Source organism: Centroberyx gerrardi, chromosome 18, assembly GCF_048128805.1.
Source record: "Centroberyx gerrardi isolate f3 chromosome 18, fCenGer3.hap1.cur.20231027, whole genome shotgun sequence".
NCBI lineage: Eukaryota > Metazoa > Chordata > Actinopteri > Beryciformes > Berycidae > Centroberyx > Centroberyx gerrardi.
The window spans coordinates 20,199,185-20,226,080 of NC_136014.1; the positions used below are offsets into that span (position 1 = coordinate 20,199,185).

At 41.3% G+C, this 26,896-nt stretch overlaps 2 protein-coding genes across 3 annotated transcripts; both read left to right on the plus strand.

The window, feature by feature from the left end:
- The first annotated feature begins 4,115 nt into the window (after positions 1-4,115).
- Positions 4,116-9,850, plus strand: LOC144542745 (uncharacterized). The gene is made up of 5 exons (XM_078289826.1): positions 4,116-4,238; positions 4,610-4,764; positions 6,666-6,702; positions 7,745-7,799; positions 7,905-9,850. Exons 2-5 carry the CDS (start codon positions 4,622-4,624, stop codon positions 7,988-7,990), a joined length of 321 nt encoding a protein of 106 aa, XP_078145952.1. The 5' UTR covers positions 4,116-4,238; positions 4,610-4,621; the 3' UTR covers positions 7,991-9,850.
- Positions 9,851-11,592: 1,742 nt separating this feature from the next.
- Positions 11,593-25,353, plus strand: znf395b (zinc finger protein 395b). 2 transcript variants are annotated; one of them, XM_071914237.2, is made up of 10 exons: positions 11,593-11,848; positions 14,299-14,507; positions 16,026-16,216; positions 16,562-16,674; positions 18,712-18,908; positions 19,300-19,400; positions 19,990-20,284; positions 22,810-22,905; positions 23,474-23,592; positions 24,446-25,353. In XM_071914237.2, exons 2-10 carry the CDS (start codon positions 14,346-14,348, stop codon positions 24,555-24,557), a joined length of 1,386 nt encoding a protein of 461 aa, XP_071770338.2. In that variant the 5' UTR covers positions 11,593-11,848; positions 14,299-14,345; the 3' UTR covers positions 24,558-25,353. The 2 variants fall into 2 exon arrangements, with proteins under 2 accessions (XP_071770338.2, XP_071770339.2); XM_071914238.2 differs by having other exon boundaries at positions 19,993-20,284.
- The last annotated feature ends 1,543 nt before the right edge of the window (positions 25,354-26,896 follow it).

The window sequence follows — 26,896 nt, forward strand, 5'->3', positions numbered from 1 at the left end:
TAAATATCTTAACATTGTGATAACTTTCACAATAATAATAGCATTAATGCGTCTTTTCTGCGTCTTTCAGCCATTTTCTCCTCTCCTTAAGAAACTCCTAAGCTCCCAAAAGTCCTCCTCTCTACTCTTAACAGTTTTCCACCTTAGGAGCTCTCTTAAGGGCTAAGATGCTTTGTGAATAGCTTTTATTTTTATTAGGATTTAGTCATACTTTTAAGGGGAAATTCTTAGAAAACGTCATCACTCTAAGAGTTTTCTTAGAATTTCACCACTTGGACCAACTCTTAGGAAGCCTGGATTATGGCATTCACCAAACTGGACGAGCCAGATAGGGGGATTTGGGCAAACAAAGAAGTTAATTTAACATTGACGAAGGAGGATAAACTGTAATTCCACTATCGAGACAAGTTGGCAGAATGATTCTCCAAGTGAGTAATATCTCACACCAGGGGCCGTATCCACAAAGCTTCCTAATAGTACTAGGAGTTGGTCCTAGTATAATAACATTACTGCATTCGCCCAAATAAAGATATAATGCATCAACCTGTGAGGACGGTACAAGTATTAAAAAGTACCGTTCGTATGGTTTTCAAAGATTTTGTCCAATGAGCTCTCTTTTTTTTAAAATTTTTGATAGTATAAGCAAACCACATGTTAATATCGAGTAAATTGTGTTTTATCTTGTGTGATTCCTTGTGTTCATTCTGGATGACAAAAAGAGGCGTGTTGATTTTTCTTGATCAACCAATGACAGCGTCCAAAAGAGAGCATCACACCTAGCAACGGGGTCAACCACACCTCCTCACTAAGATAAAAGTTATTGTCCATTCCTTGCTCAGAGTTGCTCTGAGAACTTTCCTAAATCATTCCTAAGCTAGGACTCCTTGCTAAGGAATTTTAGGCTAAGATAAGAGCTCTCTGAGAGGACTCAGAATGTTTGTGGATACTGGCCTCAGATCCAGTTACAGTTAACTGGGTAAACTGGGAGAGATGGCAGAGGTGAAAGACGGGCTGATCTAGACGACATGATCTGGATTGACAGCAAGGATGGCTAGACACACATTTGACACTTTCTCACAGCAAGGCCAAGGGGAGCTTAACAGGGCCAGAGGCAACTGTAAATGTTTACCACACAACATCAAAAGCATTAGTTAAAACATAGTATTTACGGGAAAATGGGAAAAAGTGACGAATCCATTTAAAACAAGGTGTGAAACAAATTAATGCCATCTTGTTTTTAATAGACAGTGATTTACATGATAACTCCCAGTTAACCCTGTCTGGCCCTGTGGAGGAAACCAGGCTATTGTTGGTGTGTTTCAATGCTTCTGCCTGTTCTTTGTTTGTTGATTCATATTGTATTTCAATGGTATTGAGCTCGAGGCCAGGCCCTATATCACAAGCCATGGCCACACCCAGTTTATTTGACATGACATAATATCCTTCAGGATGAGTTTCAGGATAGCCTGGTATCAGTATGAGCTCAGGTCTCAATTAATTGTCAAGTCAATCGAGTCTTTAAAAAATTGAATAATGAAAAGTTTTTGGTATGAGACTGTTGGCATAAGATAAGATAAGAAGCGATAAATATGTTCAACCCACTGATAAATATTTGAGAAAGGTTGGTCATTCATTGTCGAATGAATTGTAGTTGTATTTTACATTTTGAATAGACTGAATTAAAAAGGAATCGGGCTTAGCCATAGTGTGAGTGTGAATGCTGTGTTAGTGTTGGTGGGCTTGTCTATACACACATAAGTCCATTTTACACTGCAGTGTGAAACACAGCTAGCCACCGCTTAGTCACTCTTCTCATGTCACTTTCCCACCAAAAAAAGATGAAGGTTATTATGTTTTTTCGTCTTGTACCCAAAAAGATAATTTGTCAGCTGGGCTTGTTTCCTGTATCAGCAAGTAATGCTTTCAATGTTATGTTACAAATATTTTAAATTACCCATGATCTTCGCCGGCTTCTCTTCCTCCTGCTGTGGAAGCGTCTATTGATTTAGCTTCGTGCCGCTGAGCAAATATCATACAGATCAAGGAGAAGGAACAGAAGAAAATCACTGAAAGCTATAGATTGGCTCTCTGTAGATCTTTAAAAGATTGCAGTGAGGGGGCTGTTATTAAGCAAGTAATGGGTGTGGGTGTCATCACCAACAGAGAGGTGTGTGTGTATAATTTTATGGAGTTAGGGGTGGTGTGTGTGTGTGTGTGTGTGTGTGTGTGTGTGTGTGTGTGTGTGTGTAGGAGAGTGAGTCAGGGGAAATCAATTTATTTCTCCCTCAGCTGTATCCCACTGCCTCTCTCTCACTGCAAAGCTGGACTGAATAGCAATTATGTTATTAAGGGGAAAACATGTTACGTTTTCTGGCTATGTGACTCTATCAAGAAAGTAATAGTCTTTGCTTTAGTGAAAACCAATATAAATCTCACTCTGTATGTTAGCAGTGATTTTACAAAAACACATTTAGATCAATATTTTGTTGAAAATGTAAGAACTGTATGTCTTTGGGGGAAAACAGCAGCAGGGAATGCTATGCAACATTTTTTTTATTATTTGAATACAGCATGAATGCAGAATTACATAATTGGTTTGCTCCCTTGGCGCTGAATACGGGTTAATTCTGCTGAACAAGCAGCCAAATAAAAAGATAGGCTTTAGGGCTGATAGCCTTATCATGCAGCAGTGGGGCTGTGGCTGGCAACATCCACTGAACTGACATAACACACACTGCAGTTTTACACCGTGCGAAGTAGGCCTCACACACACACCCACACACACACACATACACACAAACATGTTTGTATTTCATCCGGTTTAGCGCTCTCTCTATATGCCTAACCTCAACCTTTACCGTAGCCTTCACTTCACCTTGCTTCTAACTCCTCCTTTTCAAAGTAAAGATCAGCCCAAATCCTTCCTACTGTATGTCCACAACTCAAACTGGACCTCACAAGTATAGTAAGCAGTAAGCACACCGGTCCTGGTCTGCATTCAAACCTCAAACTCTGCTCTGCACTAGAACAATGATCCTTTTTTTTTGGACAGTCTGTAATACCTCCCTTGTGAGAATGATTTCACCGGGTTTAGCCAATCAGCTCTTGGCATAGGGAGCAAGAAAGAGGAAGTAATAGGTGTGTATTGCAATACTTGTGTATTTGAGGGTATCTTTCTCTGGGTATTTAGAGTAAACCCACTTACTAGCCAAGGTACGATTAAAAATGTTAATCTAATTGGATATAAGTAAGTAAGTAAAGTTTATTTATATAGCACCTTTCACAGAGCAAAGTCACAAAGTGCTTCACAGCAGTAAAATAAGACCATCAAATAGTAAGAAACAATAAAACATAAAAACAAAGGACATAAAAACACAGAAATACAGACACAAGAGGCTAGACAAAGGCAGTCTGAACAGATGAGTCTTCAGCTGCTTTTTAAAAGTGTCAGCAGAGACCGCAGATCTTAAGTCCAGTGGAAGAGCGTTCCATAGTTTAGGTGCCACAACTTCAAAGATATAAAAGATATAAAAATATAAGACAGTGGGGTCAAATTATACCCAATTTATTAGCAGCACAATACTGCATAAAAAATATGTTGGAGAGATAAAGTAGGTATGTCAATATCATGGCTCAAGAATACAATAAGGCAAAAACAATACTGGATATTTCAAATATGTAGGGATCACAGTATGAAATTGCCTTTGGCCTGCAATGTGCTGCCAGTTTTCTGCAGTCATGTAAATTGCTGCTAGGGGGAGATGTTGTTTGAGTTTTTTCTTTTTACTGTGTCAGCCTAAGTACTTTTCCTCTAGCAAGCAGCTATACACACAAATTCACTTCAAGCTTACAAACTTCTCAAACACATGAGAATCTCCAATCTAATTTGGATCATTTTAATTTTAATAAGTTTTCTGTTTGTTGTTTTTAGGGACTGCAGCACCTTGAGAAATGTTGCTGTGCCAGTGTTTGCCTTTAAACGTGCATTCCTACATTCTTGGGAGCCGCAAGCATGTCAGGTATCAAGGCGCTCAGGCGCGGATGTAATTTGGTGCTGATAAAAGACAATGGGCTTGTTTATGGGGTTGTGTCGGCCCCTCCTCCATGACAGATCTGACTCCAGCAGACAGAGCCCCTCCCTCCGCTGCCTGCTGGGACACAGACACTTAAGGCGAAGGCAGGTGAATGACTGACAGCAGTTGGAGACATAAGTGCAAAGGAATCAAGCGGCACACAAGGTAAGTTATGAACATTGTATCTTATTATTACTGTCTTTATTCTTCTTCTTCTTGACAAACCACATATTTTCAGTAGAAAGTATGGTATTCTAAAGCAATATACTGTATTTTCTAGACATGAGCACGGCTTTTGCCTTTGTCTGTTTGACTCAACTGGAAATATTTCACATACTATAAAGCACATAGTTTGGCTGCTCATGTGTGTCTACTGACTCTATCTCCTTTCATTTGGACTCTACATTTTGCTATGATAACTCAACATATGTATGTGTTCTTATAGCCCTACATTTCAACATAAAAGCCCTTGTTTTGTGACTGAATACTCATTAGTGATTTATAATCATTTGGCACTGTTTTTCCATTCTCTATAGGGTATTAAGACAATGGCTCCAGTAGGGATGGCTCATATGTTGGGGGAACTGCGGTCGGTAGTCTGGTCTTCATCCCCCGAGGTGGGCATCATCTCCCTCTTCATCCTCCTCATCCTCAGCATCACTCTCCTCGCCTTGTGCCTCAAGTGTCGCAGGTGAGGGAAACGTCTGATTATGACTTGAGTGACGACTACACCGTAAAACATAGGTACTGTTTTTGACACGCTTGACAGTTTGCGTTAAAGTAGGTGTCACTCACCTGGAGTTAAATGAACAATGTCACTGAATGTAGGAGTAACCCGCAAACAGCATTACCTCCCAGTACAAGACAAGTCTTCTCCTGTATGGAGTTTCTGCTCACAATACATTAGCTGATTCATTTTTTTTGTCCCTCACTGCTGAGGCTTTAACGGCTATTCATCACTTCCATGCAGCACAGCACAGACTTGTTAGACTCGATAGGTGATTTTTGATGAAGGGTGTTGCCTGTTTGAAGTGGAGGAGGAAGTGCAGTGAAATATAATTTTTAAAGCTGAGGGAATTGTGCCAAATGGGTTGGGTTTGGATCATTAACCTTCAATAGCCTGGTCTTCCCAACTAGGTCTCTCTGTGTGTGGGTGTGCACGCACATGTACACGTGCAAGCCTGTGTGTGTGTGTGTGTGTGTGTGTGTGTGTGTGCATGTCATCGCCAACACCCATTACTGTGGTTGTCATGTCAAACATGCCAGTGACAGTGACACAGAGGAACTGCGGGAGAGACAACAGCCTTATCTTCTGAAGCCAGGTTTTGCACATTCCAGGACTTGTTTGTCACTCAGAGGAATGAGACAGCAGTGATAGATAGGCATCATAACACAGAAGGTGGTTCATACATGTAAAGGAGAAGAATGCCTCGGTGCATACCATGTGGTGATGAGTGAGTTAACCGGGTGGCATGACGAACAGTAGACCAAGGAGTAAGACCTTGCGGTAATGTAGCCTGATTTGTAATCCTGCTGGTTCAATGGACCAATAAGTGCTCTGAAAATTATTGTTATTATTTGCATTTTTTTTTAATTGCTCACATCTAACAAAACATTGTCTAGAGAGAGATGGGTGTGGGAATCTATACACCACTGTAACCTTGTGAACCTGGTGACTAATTCAGTGAAACATCTGTAATGGAAAGCATCCGGTTTAATCAAGGATTCTATGTAAGCTCTCTCTACAAGGGATAGCTACCGCATATCTCATTAAGTGGCACCTGTAAACTGTTCACAAATTAGCTACACGACAGTTTAGATTCACAATAGTGGGCAGACAAGCATACATAAGTATACATTTTGTCACAAGAGTGGAGCTTGACAAGGGCTTGAAAATGTGAGTTCAACATCAACCTAACTTCCCAAACTTCAGTCCAAATCTAAACGAAAATCAAGAGGTGTGGGTTTTTGTGAGCCCAAACTTGACTTGAGCCTGAAATTGCCAATAGATTAATAGAGTGCTAAAAGCGTGACTGTCTTTGACCCAAACCTGAGCAGTTAAGTGCAAATTTCAGCCTGAATTAAACTGAGTCAGTTCAATAGAGTTTAGGTATAAATGGGGTTTTCTTGTTTTATGTTACTTTATTGAATGGTGAAGCAAGCGAGGGACCAGAGCGTCTTTAGAGAGGGGGTGACAAAGTAGACATGGAGAGATTTTTGGAAATGCTATAGCCTGAAATGCTAGGCTAAAGGTTAGACAAGGGGGGTTGTGACCACAAGTTAACCAGATTGAATTTCCAGACTAGCTAATAAAACCTGGGTGGGGACAGTGAATGAGTAACAATCTTCCCTTACTGAACAACTATACCTGCCAAGTGCCCTGCTATCAATGTGTGTAAGTGTGTGAATTTGAAGGAGGATGGTAATGACGGGCATACACTCTCACAAAACTCCTTCCTTAGATAAATAAGTTCAAACAGGCCTTGAGCCACTCAAACACACTATAAGATAAGTAAATAAGACTGACACACAGAGCAAACACTTATATCGTAACAGCTGATAATCTCAAACTTTCTTTGTTGTCATCCACAGGAACACTGGCAACGCATATGATGTGAGTGGAACAACGGTATGAACGCTTCCTTTATCTTTCTCTCTCTCTCTCTGTTTCTCACCTTTCTCTCCCCTCTCTCTCTCCTGTTCTATCACTCTCTCTTTCCTTTACTCTCTCTCTCTCTCCCTCGATCTCTTGCTCTCTCCACCTCTATCAGTCTGTCAGTAAGCAGCAGCAGACTTCACTGGGCTCATGCAACAGCACCTTCAAATGTCTAAATCTAGCGTGTAGTATCTAATGCAGTTCATTAGTTGCCAATTAGGAGCCGTAAGTGGCTCATTATCAGCAATCAACAGGAGGATGGTAGCGATCGTGATAGCTGTTATATTGGGCTCATTACATCCAAAGTATGGAAACCCATGGGGCAGCTGAAAATAGATTAGGCAATCAATGAGATCGTCTAATTACTTGAAGTGTTGCTCATAGGGTATTATAAAGAATTATAAGCATTTTATAAGCATATTATGAGCGCATCATGACTATTATGATCTGATTTAAATCAGCTTGCATAACAAAAACTTGAGGGATTGAATACTGCATCGCTGCTAACAATTTCAAAACAGGGTTGTACCAAATTCATAACACATTATACTTCATAATAATGATAATAAACTTATTTATGTAGCACTTTTTAAAACAACTGTTACAAAGTGTTTTCCAAAACAATTAAGTAGACACTTCCAGACATGAAGTAAAATAAAAGAGGAGACAGAGACAGGATTACAAACTACAAACAGGACTACAAACCACAGAAAGATAATGTATAATATATCATATTAATTCAGCGTTCTTTTTATGTAAAAATAAAAGTGGCATATTACAGCTTTAAATCAACTGTCTCAATTTTATCACTGTTATGTGTACATATGTGCATGCATGGATGGTTGAACTAGCAAAGGCACACAACACAAACTCCCACATGCACACTTGCATGTGCATAGACAGTCACCCATTCACACCATTGCATGCATGCACGCACATGCACACACACACACACACACACACACACACACACACACACAGTGCTGATCACCCTTTCTCTCTTTCTGCATGACAGACGGATGGACCAGGAGGAGCCAATGGGACGGCTGGCGCAAAGAAAGGAGCTAATGGTGAGTTCTCTGCTCGTGAAATCAGGTTAAACATCCCAAGAATGAAAGATTAATTTTTAATCCAGTGTCTAAATGTTAAATACATTTGCTCACGTCGGTTTGCAGATGGGAACGTAGCCTACACAGAATGGAGGGACCACAGAAGCATGCCAGCCAACACACTGGAGAGATCCGGAGGCTCATCCACCTAACCAGCCTGCCGCTGTCCTGACCTCTGACCCCACAGCCACAGAATAAACACAGAGAAACACACAGGAGCACACATTTTTCCAAGGAAAGAAGACAAATTATCCTTAATATCCCACTGCACAGAACCCCACGTTTCTACACTTGGCATTGCACCAAATGGACAGATGGAGGGAAGACAGAGAGGAAGGGTAGCAGGGAAAATTGGTCCCGTCTTCTGCAACTCTAGCCATCATGCCATCAAGCCTTCACTTATCTGGATACAGACATACAGGAAGAACCTCTTTTGGAAGTCCTCCCTCTACATTTATGGATTCTGAACTCTTCTGACAAGAACTGTTCATCTATAGACTGATTAGATCTGATAGAGATCTGATTATCTGACTATGCTATCGACTCATCTGACTATTTTGTAGTAGGCATCAATTTGCAAGTTTGGACACTTTGATATATGTTTTCATCATTTTTTTCCTTTCATTACCCACAGAGGAACGCTCCTGACACTACACAGCAAAATCGTCAGTGTTGAGTGTAGAAATCAACACTTATTAACTATGGGAAGATTTGCTGTGTAGCGTGGATTTTGTCCGATCTCAAAAATCAGTCATGATGCCGAATCCTAGTTGTAATCAGCCTAAAAGCAAATTTCCGAGTGTCCATAAGTGTTGATTTTTTTAGTGACAGCTATATGGAGATGACAAGTATTGATTGGAGAGTTGTTTGTCCACTCATACAGCTGATATGGCTCTGGGACGGCTGTTCAAAACTATCAGAAGTGTTAAATGAACTCTGATGGGTGTGGACTTACAGAAACACTGGCATATCGTGTTAATTTTCAACACTGACTGATAGCACGGCTTTATCCCAGTACATGCTCACTCCGGGAGGCAGGCTAATTAAAACATACTAGCACTCTTTTCATGCAGGGAAGCCACCAGAAGCAGGCCTGTGACCTATTTTGGACCCTGCCCCATAGTTAGGGAAACACTGCTTTACTCAAAGCCTCAGTAATCCGAGCCAAGCATCCTAGTGCCTGTTTGCCTTCTAAAATGTGATGGGATATATGTAATTGTAATGAAGCTCATTGCTGGGTAGCATGAAGTGGCAGAATAGAAAATAGAATTAATCTCAATATTCGATTACGCAGATCCCCTATCTTTGACTGTCACAATTGTGCTGAATGGAATTACGGAGGATGAAGAAAGAAATGAATACTGTGTATGTGCTGTGAGTGATGACACTGATAAATTGTGACAAGGATGATAATGACGAGTGGATCTTCCTAAGCTTTGGTGCACCTTTCAGTATCAACAAAGAGAGTAAATTTCCTTTTGTATTTGCTCTTTTGTATTCCTTTCCTTTCTGTGATAGTGCAGCGTTTCTCAGTCTCAGGTTCAGGAGCTGCTGCTGGTCGTTGAGATGTTGCTGAGCGGTCCCCAGCCTGGTCAGCAGACACGGATAAAGGCTATTTTGTAGTGTTACTTTTATTGTAAACATGAGTGAGTCTTCATGTTAATTCTCCCATGAGGTTGCCAATACCCGTTGCTTGTTTTGTCCCAGGAACAAAAAGACATCTAACAAGCTGTAGTTTTCCTTCCTGGGTGATTGTGATGAGATGGGAGTGGCACCTTGACTCTCTGGAAATTCAAAGTCACAAGACACCAAAGCAGGGTGGAGACACCATTCTTGTAATTCCAGTTGTCATGCCATGAATTGCCATTTTAATCCACTGAACTGTCCAAATAAAACACACCCAAACGAGACAACACTGATCTATCAACGGTACTCATTCACTGGCCACTGTACTTACTTAAGTACCTTATACCTAAGGCCATGAAATTTCAAATAAATAGCGATGACCAGAAGTGTTTTCTTGCATTAATTTTTTGGGGGGAGGGGGGAAATGTAACCTAAAATTCACCAATCAATATTCAAAGACACGATTCTATCATCAGGAACACAGGCCTATAGTTTATAAGCAAAGATCTTAAGATGACCAATAACTTAAGTAGTGACCAATAATACTCTTTACTTTTCAACCAGCATTTTGTAACAGTAGGTGTCATTTTTTTCAAATGGTGGGTGTCTCATTTTGGAATTAAACTTCCTTTTAGCCCACTCTGTCCACAGTGATTTCATCCCATTTGTCAAGCTCCACCCAAGCTGTAGGCAACACAGCCAATCTAAAGTGACTCAAAGATTTGCCCAATGATCATCACCCTCAAATTTGTTAGTACCTAATACCTTAATATCTTGTTAAAATCTACTATATCTCGAATCTCTCTAAATATTCTCTATCTTGTTAACTACCGCTATATAAATTCATTATCTATTCATTATACTCACCTTGATCTGTCTAACCAGTCAGCGCTGCTATCAATGGGCCAGACAAGGTTACATGGTGTAATTAATGGATCAAAGGGGAAGGGAAGGGATTCCGTCTGGGTTAGGCATCGGATTGGGACTAGGATTGGGTTACTCTCTCTCTCTCTCCCCCTCTCTCTCTTTCTTCCTCCCTCTCTCTCTCTCTCTCTCTCTCACACACAGTGTTGGTGCTCAGACCCTAAAATCCCTGCTGACTGGATGTCTGGTGGAGAGGGTGCAGACAGCCGACACTAATCCAGTCTCACACACACACACACAAGCACACACATGCCAGTACACACAGGCATGCGCACCGCAACACACACACACACACACACACACACACACACACACAAATACACACAAACACACACAGATACACATGCAAAGTCCTGTTTGATCTCCATGCAGGCCCGTATCATGTGATGTTGGGGGTTGATATATTGTATGTCATTGTGTCAGCAGTTTTTTCCAGTTTCGATCCATTTGCATTTGATTAAAAATGTCAATGGTGCTAGAAGGGGTTGGCTCACTGATCTGGGTGTTTATTACAACCAAATTTAAATCACATTTCCTTCACTTTAATTAATAATAACATGAAATTGCACATGCTAGGAAAATCCCAAGGGAAAAATCACCATAATATCCCTATAATATTTCTATAGGGCACTAGTGTGACTGTGCTGTTCAATAGTGATGTTATAGTGACCTTAGATTTTATCTTTATAGTATCCCTATAATATTCCCATATAGCTTATACGTTTGCCTTGATATATCCTTATAAAATGTATTATAGGATTGCTATTGTTCTCTTCTGAAGGGATGTGAGGGAAAACATGTGTGAAAGAAATTTGAACAATGATCATAAACCCCTTTGTGATTTGAATGCAATGCATTTTTATGCTACAACAATACATGCAAAACCTCAATCTTTCTTTTTAGTCTACATTATTTCCCTTTTATGTGGACAGAAACCACCATCAACATTACTGATACTACATGCTCATGAAAGGGAGGGACGTCAGCTGAACAAAAATACAGATTTGTGTGTGTGTGTGTGTGTGTGTGTGTGTGTGTGTGTGTGTGTGTGTGTGTGTGTGTGTGTGTGTGTGTGTGTGAGAGAGAGAGAGAGAGAGGCAGACAGACAGACAGAGGGGAAGAGAGAGCGAGAGAGGGAGAGAGAGAGAGAGAGAGAGAGAGAGGGAGAGAGAGAGAGAGAGAGAGAGGATGCTGCTGCTGCTATGGGCATAATTCTGCTCTGGTAACCCCTCACCTAGATCATCCTTTGTGCGCGGCGGCGCGCTGCAGGCTGATATCTGCGCGCTCTGGCCAGCTGTCACCCCCGGCATTGGTCCACCATACAGACACACGTAGGCGCGTCTCCGACCGACCAACCCCCTTTTTCCCTGGCAGACAGAGCCGGCGAGCGGCGGGACAGCCAGGCAGCGAAGCGACGGCCCGCTGCGCTCCACGGGACGGCCGAGGTCTCCACCGACCGAGTGAGTAGCCCTACATGAGGATTTAACGCTTTTGAGTTACAGGATAGGTTTTGTTTTGCAGCGACACTATGAAAAATCTTGTTTTCCCTCAGCAGTGTCTGTGTTTGTGTGTGTGTGTGCGTGTGTGTGTGTTGGGGGGAGGAGGGGGGTGGGGGGTGTTTCTCCTGATCTCAATCTGCGTTGCCGGGTGGAGATCAGTGATGTAGTTGCAGGATTTTAAACCGGTGATCATCCTAAAGCATCACAACCATAATTATAAACAAAATCAATTATATTTTCAAGAAAGTGTTTATTTATGCTTTCTTTTAATAGACCCCATCCCCATATAGGCTATAACTTAAATCAGTTTGGCTCTACTTAGTATGATGCAGGCCTATACCGGTGTTTTTTCCCCTCAGAAAGATTAATGCCAGGCTAAAAATGCGGGTGAAATGTATTCGGCAAATAAAATGGTGGGTCATAACTGAGTTTGGCTGGGTTTACCTCCACTACATCCCTGCTGGAGATGGCGTTTGCGTTTCGGGGGGGGGATTTGAAAACACTGTGGTGAGATTTTGCGTTTTCAGCCTACTTCCCACTACTGCATGATTTATTTCCCCCCAAATCTTTTCACTTTTGCGTTGAAATTCAGTCGGTTCCAACTGTATTTGCCCGTCCATCTCCATCCCTCCCGGCGAAACTCGTGTCCGAACACGTTGTCAGAAAGGAGGTGTGTACGCTGGAAATCAGATTTGAACCAATCAGCGGCGGCTGCCCGCCCACACTGTGGCACTTGTTTACTACTGGAACTCGCCGCGGATTGGTGGAAAGCCGGAGAAAATCAGGTTTTATGCTGCGTTCATGTACAGGGAAAGAATGGGAAATATGAGATTCTTACTTGGAAATACCATTACGTTCAGGTTCCAGGTGGCGAGTTGTACTTGGGAGCTCTGGATTTGGCGATGGACCCCCTTTGTACCGACTACTGATGTGGAAACAAAACAATATCTGCTGTCAAGTGTAGGAAATGTTATATATATAGTTATATATAGTTAACAAAATCAACACTTTTCACAAGTCATTTTGTGATCATAACTCTTAAAATGCGACTGCAGGGCTAGATATAACCATTTGCTGCTTTTTTGTTTGTTTGTGATTGACACTGCAGTGTTTTGCTGTAAAACGTAAACTCGAATGTTGGCCCATTCAATAACTGAATGTCCCTCAATAAATGCATGCAGCTTAAGTATGAAACTGATCAGGACCGGCATAATTCTTCAGAAAGCTCCAATCATGGCATCTGACAGCTTCAAATGAGTTTAAAGCATGTAAACACTGCCAAATCGTTGCTTTGAATCGTCCGGCCATTGCAACGATTATTCCCATGTGTCCTGAACGCAACATTAGCCTATTTTACCTCTATGGGCTACAGGCCACAAGCCATCCATCCAGACGTCAGATTACGCCTATGAAACACTTTATCAGTCACATATTTTGCCAGAGTAGACCACGAACTACAGCCTGATTTTGATTCAGTCAGGATCTAAATCCACAGGAGTCTGTATGCAGTCGAAATTCCTGTAATAATTTGCTTTTTTCTGCTCCAAATCCCCTGTGCAGCATGTTGTGTTTTGCTCTGCACTGTCAGGCAGAGGGATGCAAGCTGGGATGAATGCATGATCACTGTTTGCCAACGCTGACTAGTCTGCAAAGCCCCTAAGCAGGACGAACATATTTATTCATCAAAAATAATAAGTATTTATTATTTATTGTCATGTTTTATTCAGAGTAAGTCTATTTCCTCTAACCGAAAACAACTATAGAAAACCTTACATTTTATACAAATATATTTTAGAAGGATACTATACCAATATCACAACAAAAATATAAGTCTAATTTTAGGACTAAGGTTAGTATAAACTCACTACTTAGTACCGTGGACACACTTTAAGTCCTTAGCAGGATATTATAGGAATATTATAGGAATTTTTCAATGGTGTAGAGAAATACTTTTTAAAAACAATGCATACAGACATTTGGATTGAATTAAATTTTATGTTTTAACTAGGGATAGGACAATATGCTTATCTCATGACACGATTCAATGCGCGATATGGGGTTCACGATTCGATAAAACCACGATATGATGTAATAAATAAAAAACAAAGTATGACTGTGCAGAATTATGTTTATTTCTGAGCCACAAATCTTTCTAGCTTTGGCTTTCTAGAATGTAAACAACAAATTTAAAATGTCATTACAAAGTGCAAATAATTTTATTTGTGCTTTTGAAATTGTGATGATCAAGTCATCTCATTTGTGATTACTACAGCAGAATAAAATGTAGCTAATATCACGATTCATTTTTCTGCCCCACGATACATATTGTCACATTTTTGTATCACAATATAATGAATCTCGATATCGTCCCATCCCTAGTTTTTACTGGTGTCTTGCATCTTGTCTGGTAGGGAGGTGTGACACTGTGCTGAGTCCCAGTACTGTGTGAAGCAGCACCATGGCAGCTATGGGACCTGGGGACAGAGCTGGAGCTGGAGCAGGAGCTGGAGCGGGAGCTGGAGCGGGGCCAGGCGGGACGGCAGCCTGCCCAGCGGGACCGCAGGCCTGTCTCTCTACAACGACACTCAGCCGCAGCAGGCCCGACATGCAGGAGACTCTGGTAAGAAGGCCAAGACAGAGGCTAGGTGTCCATTCGGCTTTATTGAGATGATAAATGTGAAGTTTTCCATTTTCATTAATTTATTCATGTATTCAGCCATTATTTAGATGGTTTGTTCAGTCAGTCACATCCATCCATTCATTTGATTGATTAATTCACATATATCCAGCCATCATCTACCCATCCATTCATTTGTTCACATCCTGCCCATCAGTCATCATTGATGAATTGATATGGTTGAAGCAGATGCTTTGGAAGAGTCACAGTTAGCATACTGATCACTCGTTAGATTTAATTAATCTTTTGTCACCCACATTAGCTATGTTTACATGCTTAATGAATTTTGTTCTTAACCTGGTTAATCAAGTAACCCAGTTTTGGGTCGACGCATGTAAACATCATAACTCTGTTAGAATAACCTGGTTAAGCTCCTACACCAATTATGAGAAACCCGGTTAAGATGCCTGGCTTACTCCAATATTAAATGGGTTATGTGGTATGTAAACATCTTAGTCCTTTCACTTTTGCTTTTCGATGTCAACAAAACACATGACAGTGAGTAGTGCATCCCCCAACCTTAGACTCTTAGTGAGAAAAAGGAAAAACTCCCACAGTTGGGAACATCATTTCTTTCCCCTGCATTAAAGTAGCCTACTGTTTGGTCAAAGGCTAGCAGCCACATCCTTTTAATGCTGTTTTTGCTGGCGGACCATTCTATTTGTAGGAGAGACATCACAGGTGGACAGGAATATTCTGTTAACTGGTTTATTCATGGCAACAGAGCGACTGAGTCGCAGAGTATCAAAGGTGCCTGTAAACAGCTTAACCCAAATAAGATCTTAACCAGAGTATGGCCAACAGACGGTTACTCTGTGCATGTAAACAGAGCCATTGATTTACTGCACCCTTCATTGGTTGACTGGAAGTACAGTATAATATATACTGTTGAAATGCCCATGAGCAAGGCACTAAACCCACAACTGTTCCAGTGAAGCCTCTCAGTGGCCAATAGTACAAGGCTGTGGTAGTAATCCTCCTTACTCCTGTAAATAAGAATGTCTTCTTACTCAACTTGCCAATTTAAAGTCACAATGAAATGAAAAAGACGTTTTCACCTTGTTAGCTAGTTCTCCATATCATAAGGTACGCATTTATTGTTATTTATTGTTAATTACACAATTTTTTCTGGTATTCTTATATCAAAATCCCATTACTTTTACTTCCTGGAAAACTGTATTTTGGTGTGCCAGTAAAGTACATAAAAATTCCAACCAATGAAGCCATCACAGATTTTTGAACAGTCCCCTCCGATCATATAAAACTTGCAACATGAGTTGCTGTGCATTTTTGGGTGTTTACCCATGCCCCAACTTCCTGTTTCAACCAGAAAATTCCATCAAATTACGGAAGCAAGACACCATCAAAAAACAGTTTCCTTGTGACTATAGCAGTTTATCATCAGTCTATACAGTGTGTTGTAAAGCTCCTGTCCTCTCTGCATACTGTCTCTCTCTGAAGATGTATATGCAGTGCTGTGGCCAGGGTGAGAAGCCGGTCATGGGGAATGGGCGTCACAAGAACAAGGCATCAGTCCACCTGCCACACAGGGAGGCTGAGGGAGGCTGGGGCAACCTGGCTGCTCCGCCGCAAACTACAGCTCCCACAATGCCCCTCTGCAGCATGTCGGCTACTAGAGAGGCACCGTACAGGTAAGGGATATAAAGGCCCAAATCAATGTATGCCAGTTCTCTGGGGGTTGTTGAAAGTTATTCTGGAAAATGTAGGAAATCACTAACTGGAGTAGAAGTAGACGAGGCAGGTTGAGGGGAAAGTGGGCACAACAGAAAGGTAAATTACAACACAAAATAACTCCTGGAGTGCATCGAACATCACAAATTGATGATATATAGCAGTGTAAGAGTGTCTGAGGGTGGATTTGTCCTTTAAAGTGTTTTAGGCTGGATTTTTCTTTTAAATATTGATGGTGAGAGCTCAACAGTGTCAACAGTGTCTAAGTGTTACCCAGCTACATTTGTTATGTGCCGTCCTTCCAGTTTCCGCAGCCCAGAGTCAGTGGAGATGGACGAGATCATGGCAGCCATGGTCCTGACCAGCCTGTCCTGTAGTCCTGTGGTTCAGACTCCTCCGCAGACAGACGCGGGTCCAGGTCTGACACACCTCACCTCACGTCACCTCACCTCACCTCCCCTCACCTCACCACCACACAGCCACATCAGAGCTCCTGCTAGTTTCACTCAGCAGTAGAGGATTAACACAGCAAGAACATTACCACCACTGACTGAGAAAAATCCCCTGAAAACACAAAAACTAATGTTTGCACTCATGTTGCCAGTGTAGAATTAGCACTTGAATGAAGTAAATATTACAAAAATATTACAAAATATTACAAATAAGAATACGTTTAAGGCTACAGACAGTAGTAGGACCATAAGTAGGACCAAAGCCGGAACAAACATGGAAGCAAAACCAAAAATGATCTCAACCAGCCCTGTTAGAAAAAAAAAGCTAGGGAAAACTATGGTCTGGTAATCAGATAATGTACAATATTATTTATTGGAATGGTCTCATTGCAAGCCATATAAATCATACAGATGTAGCTGTCATACAAGTTCCCCTTTTTACCTGCTTAGTTCACTGCGGTTTCCCCTCCAAGCGGAGTTGTGTTGGAAAATCCTGCAGTACTAATTCAAGATAAATGAAGAGTGGGGGAACTGCTGTAGCGGTTACTGCTATAATCAATCAAATCATATGATCCTTTTTATTGGCTATGGTCACAAGTTCTTATTGCAAGGTCAACACATGAATCGTGTACTTAATTCATGTTCTGATTTATTCCCCAATCCTTTACCTTAGTTATTGTTGCTATATTCTCATACATTCATGAAGAGCTTGGTTTGTCTGCACTCTTGGCAGAAGTCTGTTTTCCTTCTGCAAAAATTACAAAAGTAAGCAAACTTGCTTCAGTTAAAAATAGATTTCTTGCTATTTTTCAATTTTTGGCAAAGTGACCGAAAAAACAATGAAAAGGCAATAGAGTCAAAGAGGGAGTAAGAGAACTAAGAGAAGCTGAAATGATGTCAAAGCCAAACGATGGCACCGTCTCAAAAAACAGACACACATCACAACCTTGGCAGCAGCGCGGGGACCTGCTGTTCTCCTCAGGATGGGGAAACTAGCTGAGAGCGATCCCAAGTGCTGTGTGTCTATTTTAATCACACAGGAATAGAGAGTCTTAGATATCTGAACCATAAGGTATATTTTTGCAGAATTTTTAGTGAGTTATTGTGGTGAATTTGTGTTTGCTCGACTTGTATGTGTTCTTTTGTGATCAAATAGTCATGATAGTGTCTTTAATTGGTCAGGAAAATAAAGTCTGATTGATTGATTGATTGATTGATTGAATAGAGCGTCATCAAAACTGTCATCAACACCTGTTTATTGTAGTTTGGTCATTTTACATCCAGGAGCAAGTGAATTTAGGGATTTTTCTTTCAGATTTCCCCAGTCTCCCCCTATAGTCAAAATGATTTCTTAACTCTTTTTAACAAACATAGCATTCCTAAATGTTGTTATAACTCAAGGTTGTTTATTTCTATTTGTCAGTGACAGGCAAGTCATATAACCAATGTCATATTATATTAAAACTTCCACAAGAAGTGTCCAGAGATAGTTGAGAATAAGATCTGCCATCTCTGTTGGCCTAGAATCTGAGCTTTTTCTCCTGTCTCTCTCTCTCTCTCTCTCTCTGCTTTCCAAATATCTGAATAAATAAAAAAAATCTTGAAGGGGAATGGACTGCTCACTTTCCATCTTTCTTTAAAAAATAATAACAATACAAGAAATAGGCTATATCTGTGTCAGCTAACATCCCAAGAGCTTATTGGAAAATAGAGTGTGAGAAGTGCTAAACCCAGCAAACTACTTTTACGTTACATTTTAGGCATTTAGCTGAAACTCATCCGGAGTGACTTATAATGAGTGCAACTGTAGAAAAAACTGGCTTTAATTCCCAATTAACCTTCAGGTTTTGCAGTACTGAGACAAAATAAGATGTACTTTTTGAAAAGATTAGTTTTGATCCTGTAATCGAAGATGTGGAGCGACTTGGCTGTTCTGCATGGAGTGGGAAGGTGTTTCCATTGGTTTGTCACGGTGATAACGCTCTTATCTTCCTGTTTTCTAGCTGGCTCGTCAGCAGCCGACATGGAGTGCGGCGGCGGCGAGCTCTCTGACAGCGGCAGCAGCGGCTACTGGAGCTGGGACCACGGCAACGTGAGCCCCGCCCCCTCGCCGTCCGTCACCGAGATGGACAGCAGCCCCGACGAAGGGCTACAGATGGAGCTGGAGCAGGGGGAGGAGCTTAACGCCAAAAAGCCAAAGGTACAGAGCAGTGCCACTACCTCAAGAATCAGATTTAATTTGACCGGCTCAGAAGCCTTTACTACCTGCAGAGAAAAGGATTTTTGGGGGAAGTATTGGAATAAAAGTTGGGGTGATTATAATTGTTATAAGAGAGAGGAGAGAGAGAGAGGATATTGTGATTATGTTTGCTTCAACAAAGATGCAGGTCAGTGTGTAAGATGTTACTTATACTATGATGTTACTATTATGGTGTGTAAGACATTCCTGATCTCTCTCTCTCTCTCTCTCTCTCTCTGTCTCCGCACTTTGTCTCTTTCTTTCTGTTTCTCTCTCTTTGTGTTCCTACCTGTCTTTATTCCTCCGTCCCCCTCTCTCATACTTTACCTCTCCTGTTCTCTCTCTCTTGCAGAGCTCGTTCAGAGGTGTGTATAAGTGTCTGTGGCCCAGCTGTGGCAAGGTGCTCACATCTTCAGTTGGAATGAAAAGACACATCCGCGTGCTGCATCTGGGGTGAGCTGGCAACTTGCAGATTTGGATTCATGTACAATCAAATATGTGGATGTGCTTTCAGAGGTTTTTCCAGACGAGGAAAGTTGGGGAATTTGATAAATTCTTTGGCAAAGTCGGGGAGTATCAGGGAATTTCACAAATGTTATATTCCCGTAAAGTGGCCACTTTACAGGAATATAACAGAATCTATTTTCCAGCTATTTTCAGCTGTTTTTCTACATTGCATAGCCACTTCTCCACAGCCAGCTCAACTGTAGTGGAAACCAGACTGTTTACCCCATTAGAACATTTCTTTGGTGGAAAAGACCATTAAAAAAACAAGAGGGAATAAAATTTTTAGGTTATGGAAGCGCTCTGACTTAGTTATGGAAAGTCACGGAACAGAGATTTTACATCGGGGCCACAGTGGAAACCCTGTATTTGCTTTCAGCACTGGTCGAAACAAACAACTCTCTCTATTTTGCTCTTTGTGCCCACTGGTCTCTCTCTCTCTCCACTTGTCTGTCTCACACACACCACACACACATATATACCTGCACAAACATACACATACCCACACATTTACACACACCTACCTCTACGCACACAGCAGTGGGTCAGATCAGTCCCAGAGGGAGGAGGACTTCTACTACACCAAGATCTCCTGTGAGACCGTGGAGGCTGCCTCCGCCCCAGCTCCTTCCCAGCAGCCCCCGGGCCACGCCTCGTCCCCCCGGCTCTGCTGGGCCTCCTGCGGTTCTCCCCCAGGCTTGGGGCTCCAGATCCCCCCGGCTCCCCGGCCCAGGTCCAACTCAAGCTCCGGGCCGGGACCGGGCCGGCCCAGCCCGCTCAGCCAGTCGGCCCCCAGCAGCTTCTGGCAGATCCACTCAGAGCATCTCTATCAGGTGGGTGTGACAGGACTGAGGGTCTCTCTGGGGAGTTTTGTTCTAGCAGCAGACTGGGACGGGTATCAAGTGCTGGTAGAAGAAGAAGTGTGGTGTGCGAATGCTGCACAAGTAGCTATTATACTGAACAAAAATATAAGTGCAACATGTAAAGTTTTGGTCCCATGTTTCATGAGCTAAAATAAAATATCCCATAATTTCTCCACAGAAAAAGCTTATTTCTCTCAAATCTTTTTCACAAACTTGTTGACATCCCTGTTAGTGAGCATTTCTCCTTGGCCAAGTGTGATTTTCTAATATGAAATGTAACAAAGTAAAGTCTTCAAAGTAAAATTGTTGCATGTTGCGTATATACAGTATATTCGTTCAGTATAGTATGGGGGTTCTACGTGTGGTTGGCCCATCTGATATTTTGGTGGGACACCACAAATAAATACAGTACATGTATAAGAAATACCTTGAAATGATCTTTACTAGGGTTTAGACTGATATATCGAGATGATATTGGCATTTATCAAAAATTGGATATCGGGCAGTTTATGTCGTCTGCATCTGATATGATGGAGGTTCCTTCCTGCCCACAGCTAGTAAATATTTTTATATTATCCTTTTTTATTTCACATGGCTGACCAGAGAATTCATTCCAGTGTGGTGTGGGAGGATTTTACTGAACCAGCGTCAGTCTGTAAAACCTGCAGTGAAACCTGCCTCACCCTGCCCTAAGAAGCTGCTAACACGCCTTAAAGAATTTCATTAGTGTTAGAGTTTTAATGGAGAGTTTTTCAGTGTCCCATGATGGTCCAAATGCTGTTTTCTGGGGGAAACACTGAATCCTTGTAAATTTTGGGCATGAAAATGGTCAAATTTAAAGATATTGAATATTGGCACAAAATATCGGCAGCTGCAATCCAGAAACATTTGTTTCAGTATTGGCTTTCAAAAACATATATCAGTGGAACCCCAACCTCTACTGTGAATAACTTTGTACTGTATAGCAGTTCAGAGGTTTTCAATTTTACCCCTGGAGGGAGGGAGTGGTTTGAGGCGATGAAAGCAGACGGCTCTTGTTAGCATGAATTATTAAACACTGTGCGTAGATTTTGGGGAACATGCGGGAGAATACAGGAATTTACCTTCCCACCCTCACTGCTTGTTAAATTTGAACACATTTCCCACTGCTTTGGACCCAGATTTCAATCCTTCTTGTCATGTGAATGAATCCAGGCTGCGACTGAATACAGAAACAGTGAGACAGCTGCATCAGGATTTAGTTTCCTACTGAATAACTCAAATGTTATTGCAGTTTATTGTTTTCAATGTTTTAGTGTGACATGGTCCCAGTGTTGTAACTTACTCAGCACCACCATGTTGACACCTCTGCATCAGACTAGCTGTTGAGCTACAACAGAGTGTTTATGCATCACAAAGCAACACATTTCAGTAGCGGCCTGCGTTAACCCCGTACCACTGAGCCTGTAAATGAATGTGTTGTGACAGTGAGAGAGTAAGCTGTTGGCTTGCTCGCTCCCCCAAGGAGACTAGACTGTCACTAGCCTGTAAAGGGCAAGACAACACTACATGATTTTAGCAAGTGATGGTGCAACGGTTAAGACTCGTGCCACTGGACCCACACGTCTCCCTGCTGATTCCCCCTACAATCTGCTCTCCAGTGTCGCTCCTACATGTATCTTTCCTTTTCCTTTTTCACAACAATGGGGAAAAACAAGCTGAATGCCTTAACTACTTGGATTACTCGCCCAAAAACCCTGCATGATTTTGCCAAATTTAAAAAAATAAGCATGAAAATCCCATTTTGTTGTTTTTCGCTCTTTATTTGAAGCATGCAGATCTTGAAAATGTGGCTCTTTTGTAGCAAATTTGTCTTTAATTTCTTCATGGAGGCAGAAATCATCTAGTGCGTGTCCTGTCTAACCAAGAGTATGGGTTGAATCGAGGGTCAGTGCTGTTGGCGGTGCAGTGTGTGTGTGTGTGTGTGTGTGTATGCACATGCATTTGTGTATGTGAGTTTCATTTAATCAAATCTCCTCTGTCTACTTTTATCCACATTGCGAGGTGGGGTGTTGTGAATATTATGGTGATATTATGGTTCAAAATGGCTTCAGGACTGCAAAGGGAAGAGAAAGCTGGCAAAGGGGATGGAAACAGTTCTGTTTGAAAGGAGAATAATTTAATGAGATATGGAAATGCAATATGGATATTCTTCCCTTCTTTTTGAAGGGAAATGGATAGAATCAAAAGTGACAAATTGGTTGTAACAATTTGAAGGCAGTTCAGTGGACATGAGGGGGACAAAATGGATGTTTAGCAATTCTGAGGTCTTGTTGTTTACTGTATGTTTATTGTATTTTCATTGTCATAACTAGAGTTTACTTCAGTGATATAAACATACTGTAATTCTTTTCATAATGGGACTCCTCAACCCATTTGAGGTCCTGACCCCAATAAAACTGTGGTTCTTGAAGGTGTGAAGCCTAAGTCCTCTCCTTTCCCCCTGCTCCTTCCAGGCATGCAGCCCCGTCCAGGTCTCTGTGGCCTCCCGAAACCCCGGCTCCCAGGGCTGGACCCCCTCCGTCTCTGTCTCTGGCCACAACAACGCTCCAGTGGGTCTTCTGTCCCTGTCTGTCTGTCTGTCTGTCTGTCTGTCTATCATTTTTGACTCTCTCACATTTGCACAGAAGGATCAAAGTAAAGAGGAAGGCTAGGGAAGAGAGCATGACTCAACATCATTTTTATAGGCTTTGATCCTGAATTTCTATACATTCCAGTGCATCAAACATATCGCTGAAATGATGCTTTTGCCATTGTAATAAACCCAATTTCTGAGTGTCATTCACTTTAACCAATACTAATCACTGTGGCAGGGTAGATCTCATTCAACAGATCAGCTGGAATACAATCATGAATTACTTAGCTGCAGCCATAGAGCAGGATTGTGGAGCCAACATGTCTGCCACTGAAAAACGCAATGTCCCAACTGTCTGTTTTCCAACTTAGTCACTGTACAAGAATGCCGATGTGAAAAGGAATAGCCATTCTGCAAGTTCAAATGAAAACTGAAAACTGGAAACTGAACTTCCTATACAGAAACAAAGAAGACATTGAAGAAAATAGATTAAAATCTCCCAACTCATTGTATGATTTTTTTTTTTGTGCCTGCCTCCTCCTCAGATGGTGAAACCTCGCTGCCGGTCCGTCAGCGTCGGGGAGCAGTGGCTCCAACAGAACAGCGCCGCCAACAGGCTGCAGACCATGAGTGCGTCGCCCTCCCGCACTCACTGCTCCTTTAGGTGAGGCCTCGTCCACCTACCTGCTGCCTTCACATCGCTGTTCAGTCTCTCTCTTTTTGACTTCTTGACCTGTTTTTTTAAATCCTTTCATGTTGTCTTCAAATCAGTTAATGATCTTGCACCAGAATACATTTCAAATATGCCTTCAGTACAAAAACGGTGTGACAACGCTAAAAAAAGTATTGAAAACAAAATGTACCAATGTCATGTCTTACCTCAAAACACAGCTTACACATTGCGTTTTAGTTTTCTTATTTATTAATTTTTATTACCTTAATGTTAAGCACCTTGTTTTGCAGTCAGGAATTATACACCAAATGTATAAAATATTAGGGACACTTACTCTTTTCATTAACTGATGCAGTGAATCCAGGTAAAAGCCATTATCTCTTATTGATTTCCCTTATTAAATGTATACCAATCACAAAGGAGGAGATATAAATAAAGAGAAGCAGACAAGTTAGAGAAGGATTTTTAAGTTTTGTGATAATTGAGATGTGGATTGTGCAAAAAATGCTGCAACTCAGTATCATTAAGATGTCCCTAATATTTTGTACATTCAGTGTCAATAAAAGTATATAAATAAAGCTTGATTGATTGATTTTGGTACACACAGGTTTTACAGTTCACCTGTCTTTCTGTCTCCATCTGTCTATTTCTATATCTACCTACTGTATCACCTGCTGTGCTGCCAGTCTGCAGTCAGTATAATCACATTTAGATAGCTACTCCTTTATATAAACAGAGATCATCACCTCTCGCTAAAATATATTAAGTCTGTGTGGTAGCTCCCCTTTCTGCCCTCTCGCCCCGCTCATTCTCATCAGCAGGATTTGTGTCTTTACGTCTGCAGGAAGGGTCGCGGCGAGGCCAAAAAGTGCCGCAAGGTGTACGGAGTGGAGCGCAAGGACCAGTGGTGCACCGCCTGCCGCTGGAAAAAAGCCTGCCAGCGCTTCCCCGACTAAACAGCTGCGTGACGGAGAGAGAGAGAGAGAGTGAGAGTGTGTGAGAGACTAAGTGGTGGACGGATGAGTGATGAAAGAGACTTTATCAAAAAGAGGAGACACAAGGATAAATCAGGGCTTGAGAGCCATCGAGAAAAACAACCATTCTTTTGCTTCATGTTTTTATTTTAAACCTGTTTTTGTTTCTTTGTTTCCTAAAGGAATGGAAATTCAGTTTTATGTATCTTTGTAACTTCACCCCCGAGAACTGAAGTCTGCGATGGTGCTAGTTGTTGACTCACTTTGACCATGTGATGTGCTAAGCCTACTATGCTTTTCCTCTTCTATCCAAAGGACATATTACTACACCTTATACCCCCACTGTATTAGATTGCTACCTGGCTCTGCTTTCTTTTTCTTCCAACCTTCTCTTCCAATGGTTACACAGTGGTTATGATGTACTTCTATATTGTGTGCTTTGAGTTATGTACGAGTATTTTATACCTTTTTTTATCGTCTTGTTCTTTCAGCCCATGTGTCGGGCAGAATTTATGAATTTTTATGTTTTTTGGCACTTTGTTGGAATATAAATTCACAAGAATAAGCTAAATTTGGTTCGACTCAACCAAGTTCCTTCCATGAAATGGATTTCCTTCCTGCCTACATGTTGGCAACTGACCAGTGTTAACGGTTTTATCTGTAAAGTTATGGAGTCATGCCTATGGGACTAGCATTAGGAGACTGAGTTTGTAATAGCAATAAAAAAAAAAGAAGAAATATATTGTCAAACACAAATTAAAAAGCACTGAGAATTTGAGACGGTTGTGTTCTTTTTTCTGCATGACAGTCCACAAGAGAAATAGCAAACTAGTTTATTGTAGTTTTCTCTATACACATTTTTTATGAAGACTCAGAACAATGGTATACGTTATAAATGTGGTCTGAAATGTACACAGTATTCACAAATTCCATTTTTTTGTGTTGGTGTTGAGAGAAATACACAAGCATACACACATGCACATGCACAGTCAAACATACACACACACACACACACGTACGCACACATGCACACACTCTTCAATCACCCACACACTCTTATGCATACGTTATTAGCTTTCTTAATCAAACACTATTAAGATGCAAAACAATGAATGTGTCCCGCTAGTGAAAGAAAAAAAATTGATGGTAAAACAAATTAAGGTATATTTTTTTCACCTGAGCATGAACAATCTGTTGTGTACATAAACAACGACCATAGCGGACATGCACAGTTCATTCCAACTCTCCACTGTCAAATGACCAAATACAGAAAGATGGCGGTTTGCAGGATTGATGTCATTCAGACCTCCCGTCCCGTCCTGCAGTGCAATACACACCCAACGATCCTTCATGCACTTGGTCCACTCTGACTAAAGCAAACACTCTGGAAAAAGCTTCATGTTGAAGTAGCTTTTGAGGACTGACTAAGGTTTAGTTTCTCCCCATTCCTGAGTCATATGCTTTGGTAACACTTAAAATTACAGCTCCCTCATTTCCATAATTGCAATGTAGTTAGGCGGTTGACAAATATAATAAATTATGAGCTGTTACACTGAAACTACTAATACTGTGAGAAAAAGGGATAATAGATACTGGTTTTCTCTCTATTTACCAGGGTTTTTTTTCTTTAACTTGACCAAACACTCTCACCAGTATATGTTAAGTCAAGGTCAGGTAAGTAATAGGCCTGTAGGTATGAATAAATTCAGCTGTATGTGTAAGTTTGTTGTCTTGTGTTAATAATTCTAATTCCACTGTAATTGCAGGAAAAGGGAGGTAATCCAAAGCATTACATAAACTATTACTGAGAGAATGACAAAACTGGCCCAAAATCACCATCCAGGAGCAATGTCACACTTCCCACTTCATGAAACTGAACATGTTTGTTCCATAAACACTAGAGGACAGTAGTGCTGTACTGAAAGGAGCCTCTGCCCAAGGGAGCCGGTGAACCTGCTGTTCACTTTCTCAAAGGAAACTCGCTGCTTGAAAGGTTTACCTTGATAACCTCCACTATAGAGCTTTAATGGACAAATCAGGTTACAAAGAAAGAAAAAAGAAACAAGGCTCCCATGGGGAGAGATGCACAGTTGCAATATGTAGTTTTGGGGAGTTTTGGGTGGGGTGTGGGGGGGTTACCATTGAAAAGTTAAGAAAATCTATTTTATGTCCATTGGATTTAATGAATTAAGTTCCTCAAGCAGAAAATTGGATTCTTATACCACAGTTTGAAGCTAAAAATTAACGTTTGTGCTCCAGCAATCCTACCCTCCAACCATATTTACAATAGATAGAGCCATCTTCCAAGCACAGGGCTGGGC

Bases quoted from the DNA above. Each gene is read 5' to 3' on its own strand.
- znf395b (XM_071914237.2), top strand. From the start codon at position 14,346: ATGGCAGCTATGGGACCTGGGGACAGAGCTGGAGCTGGAGCAGGAGCT. The intron at 16,675-18,711 runs GTCTGACACACC...CCTGTTTTCTAG, and splicing joins GCAGACAGACGCGGGTCCAG to CTGGCTCGTCAGCAGCCGAC. The intron at 20,285-22,809 runs GTGGGTGTGACA...TGCTCCTTCCAG, and splicing joins ACTCAGAGCATCTCTATCAG to GCATGCAGCCCCGTCCAGGT.
- LOC144542745 (XM_078289826.1), top strand. From the start codon at position 4,622: ATGGCTCCAGTAGGGATGGCTCATATGTTGGGGGAACTGCGGTCGGTA. The intron at 4,765-6,665 runs GTGAGGGAAACG...TGTCATCCACAG, and splicing joins TTGTGCCTCAAGTGTCGCAG to GAACACTGGCAACGCATATG. The intron at 7,800-7,904 runs GTGAGTTCTCTG...GTCGGTTTGCAG, and splicing joins CGCAAAGAAAGGAGCTAATG to ATGGGAACGTAGCCTACACA.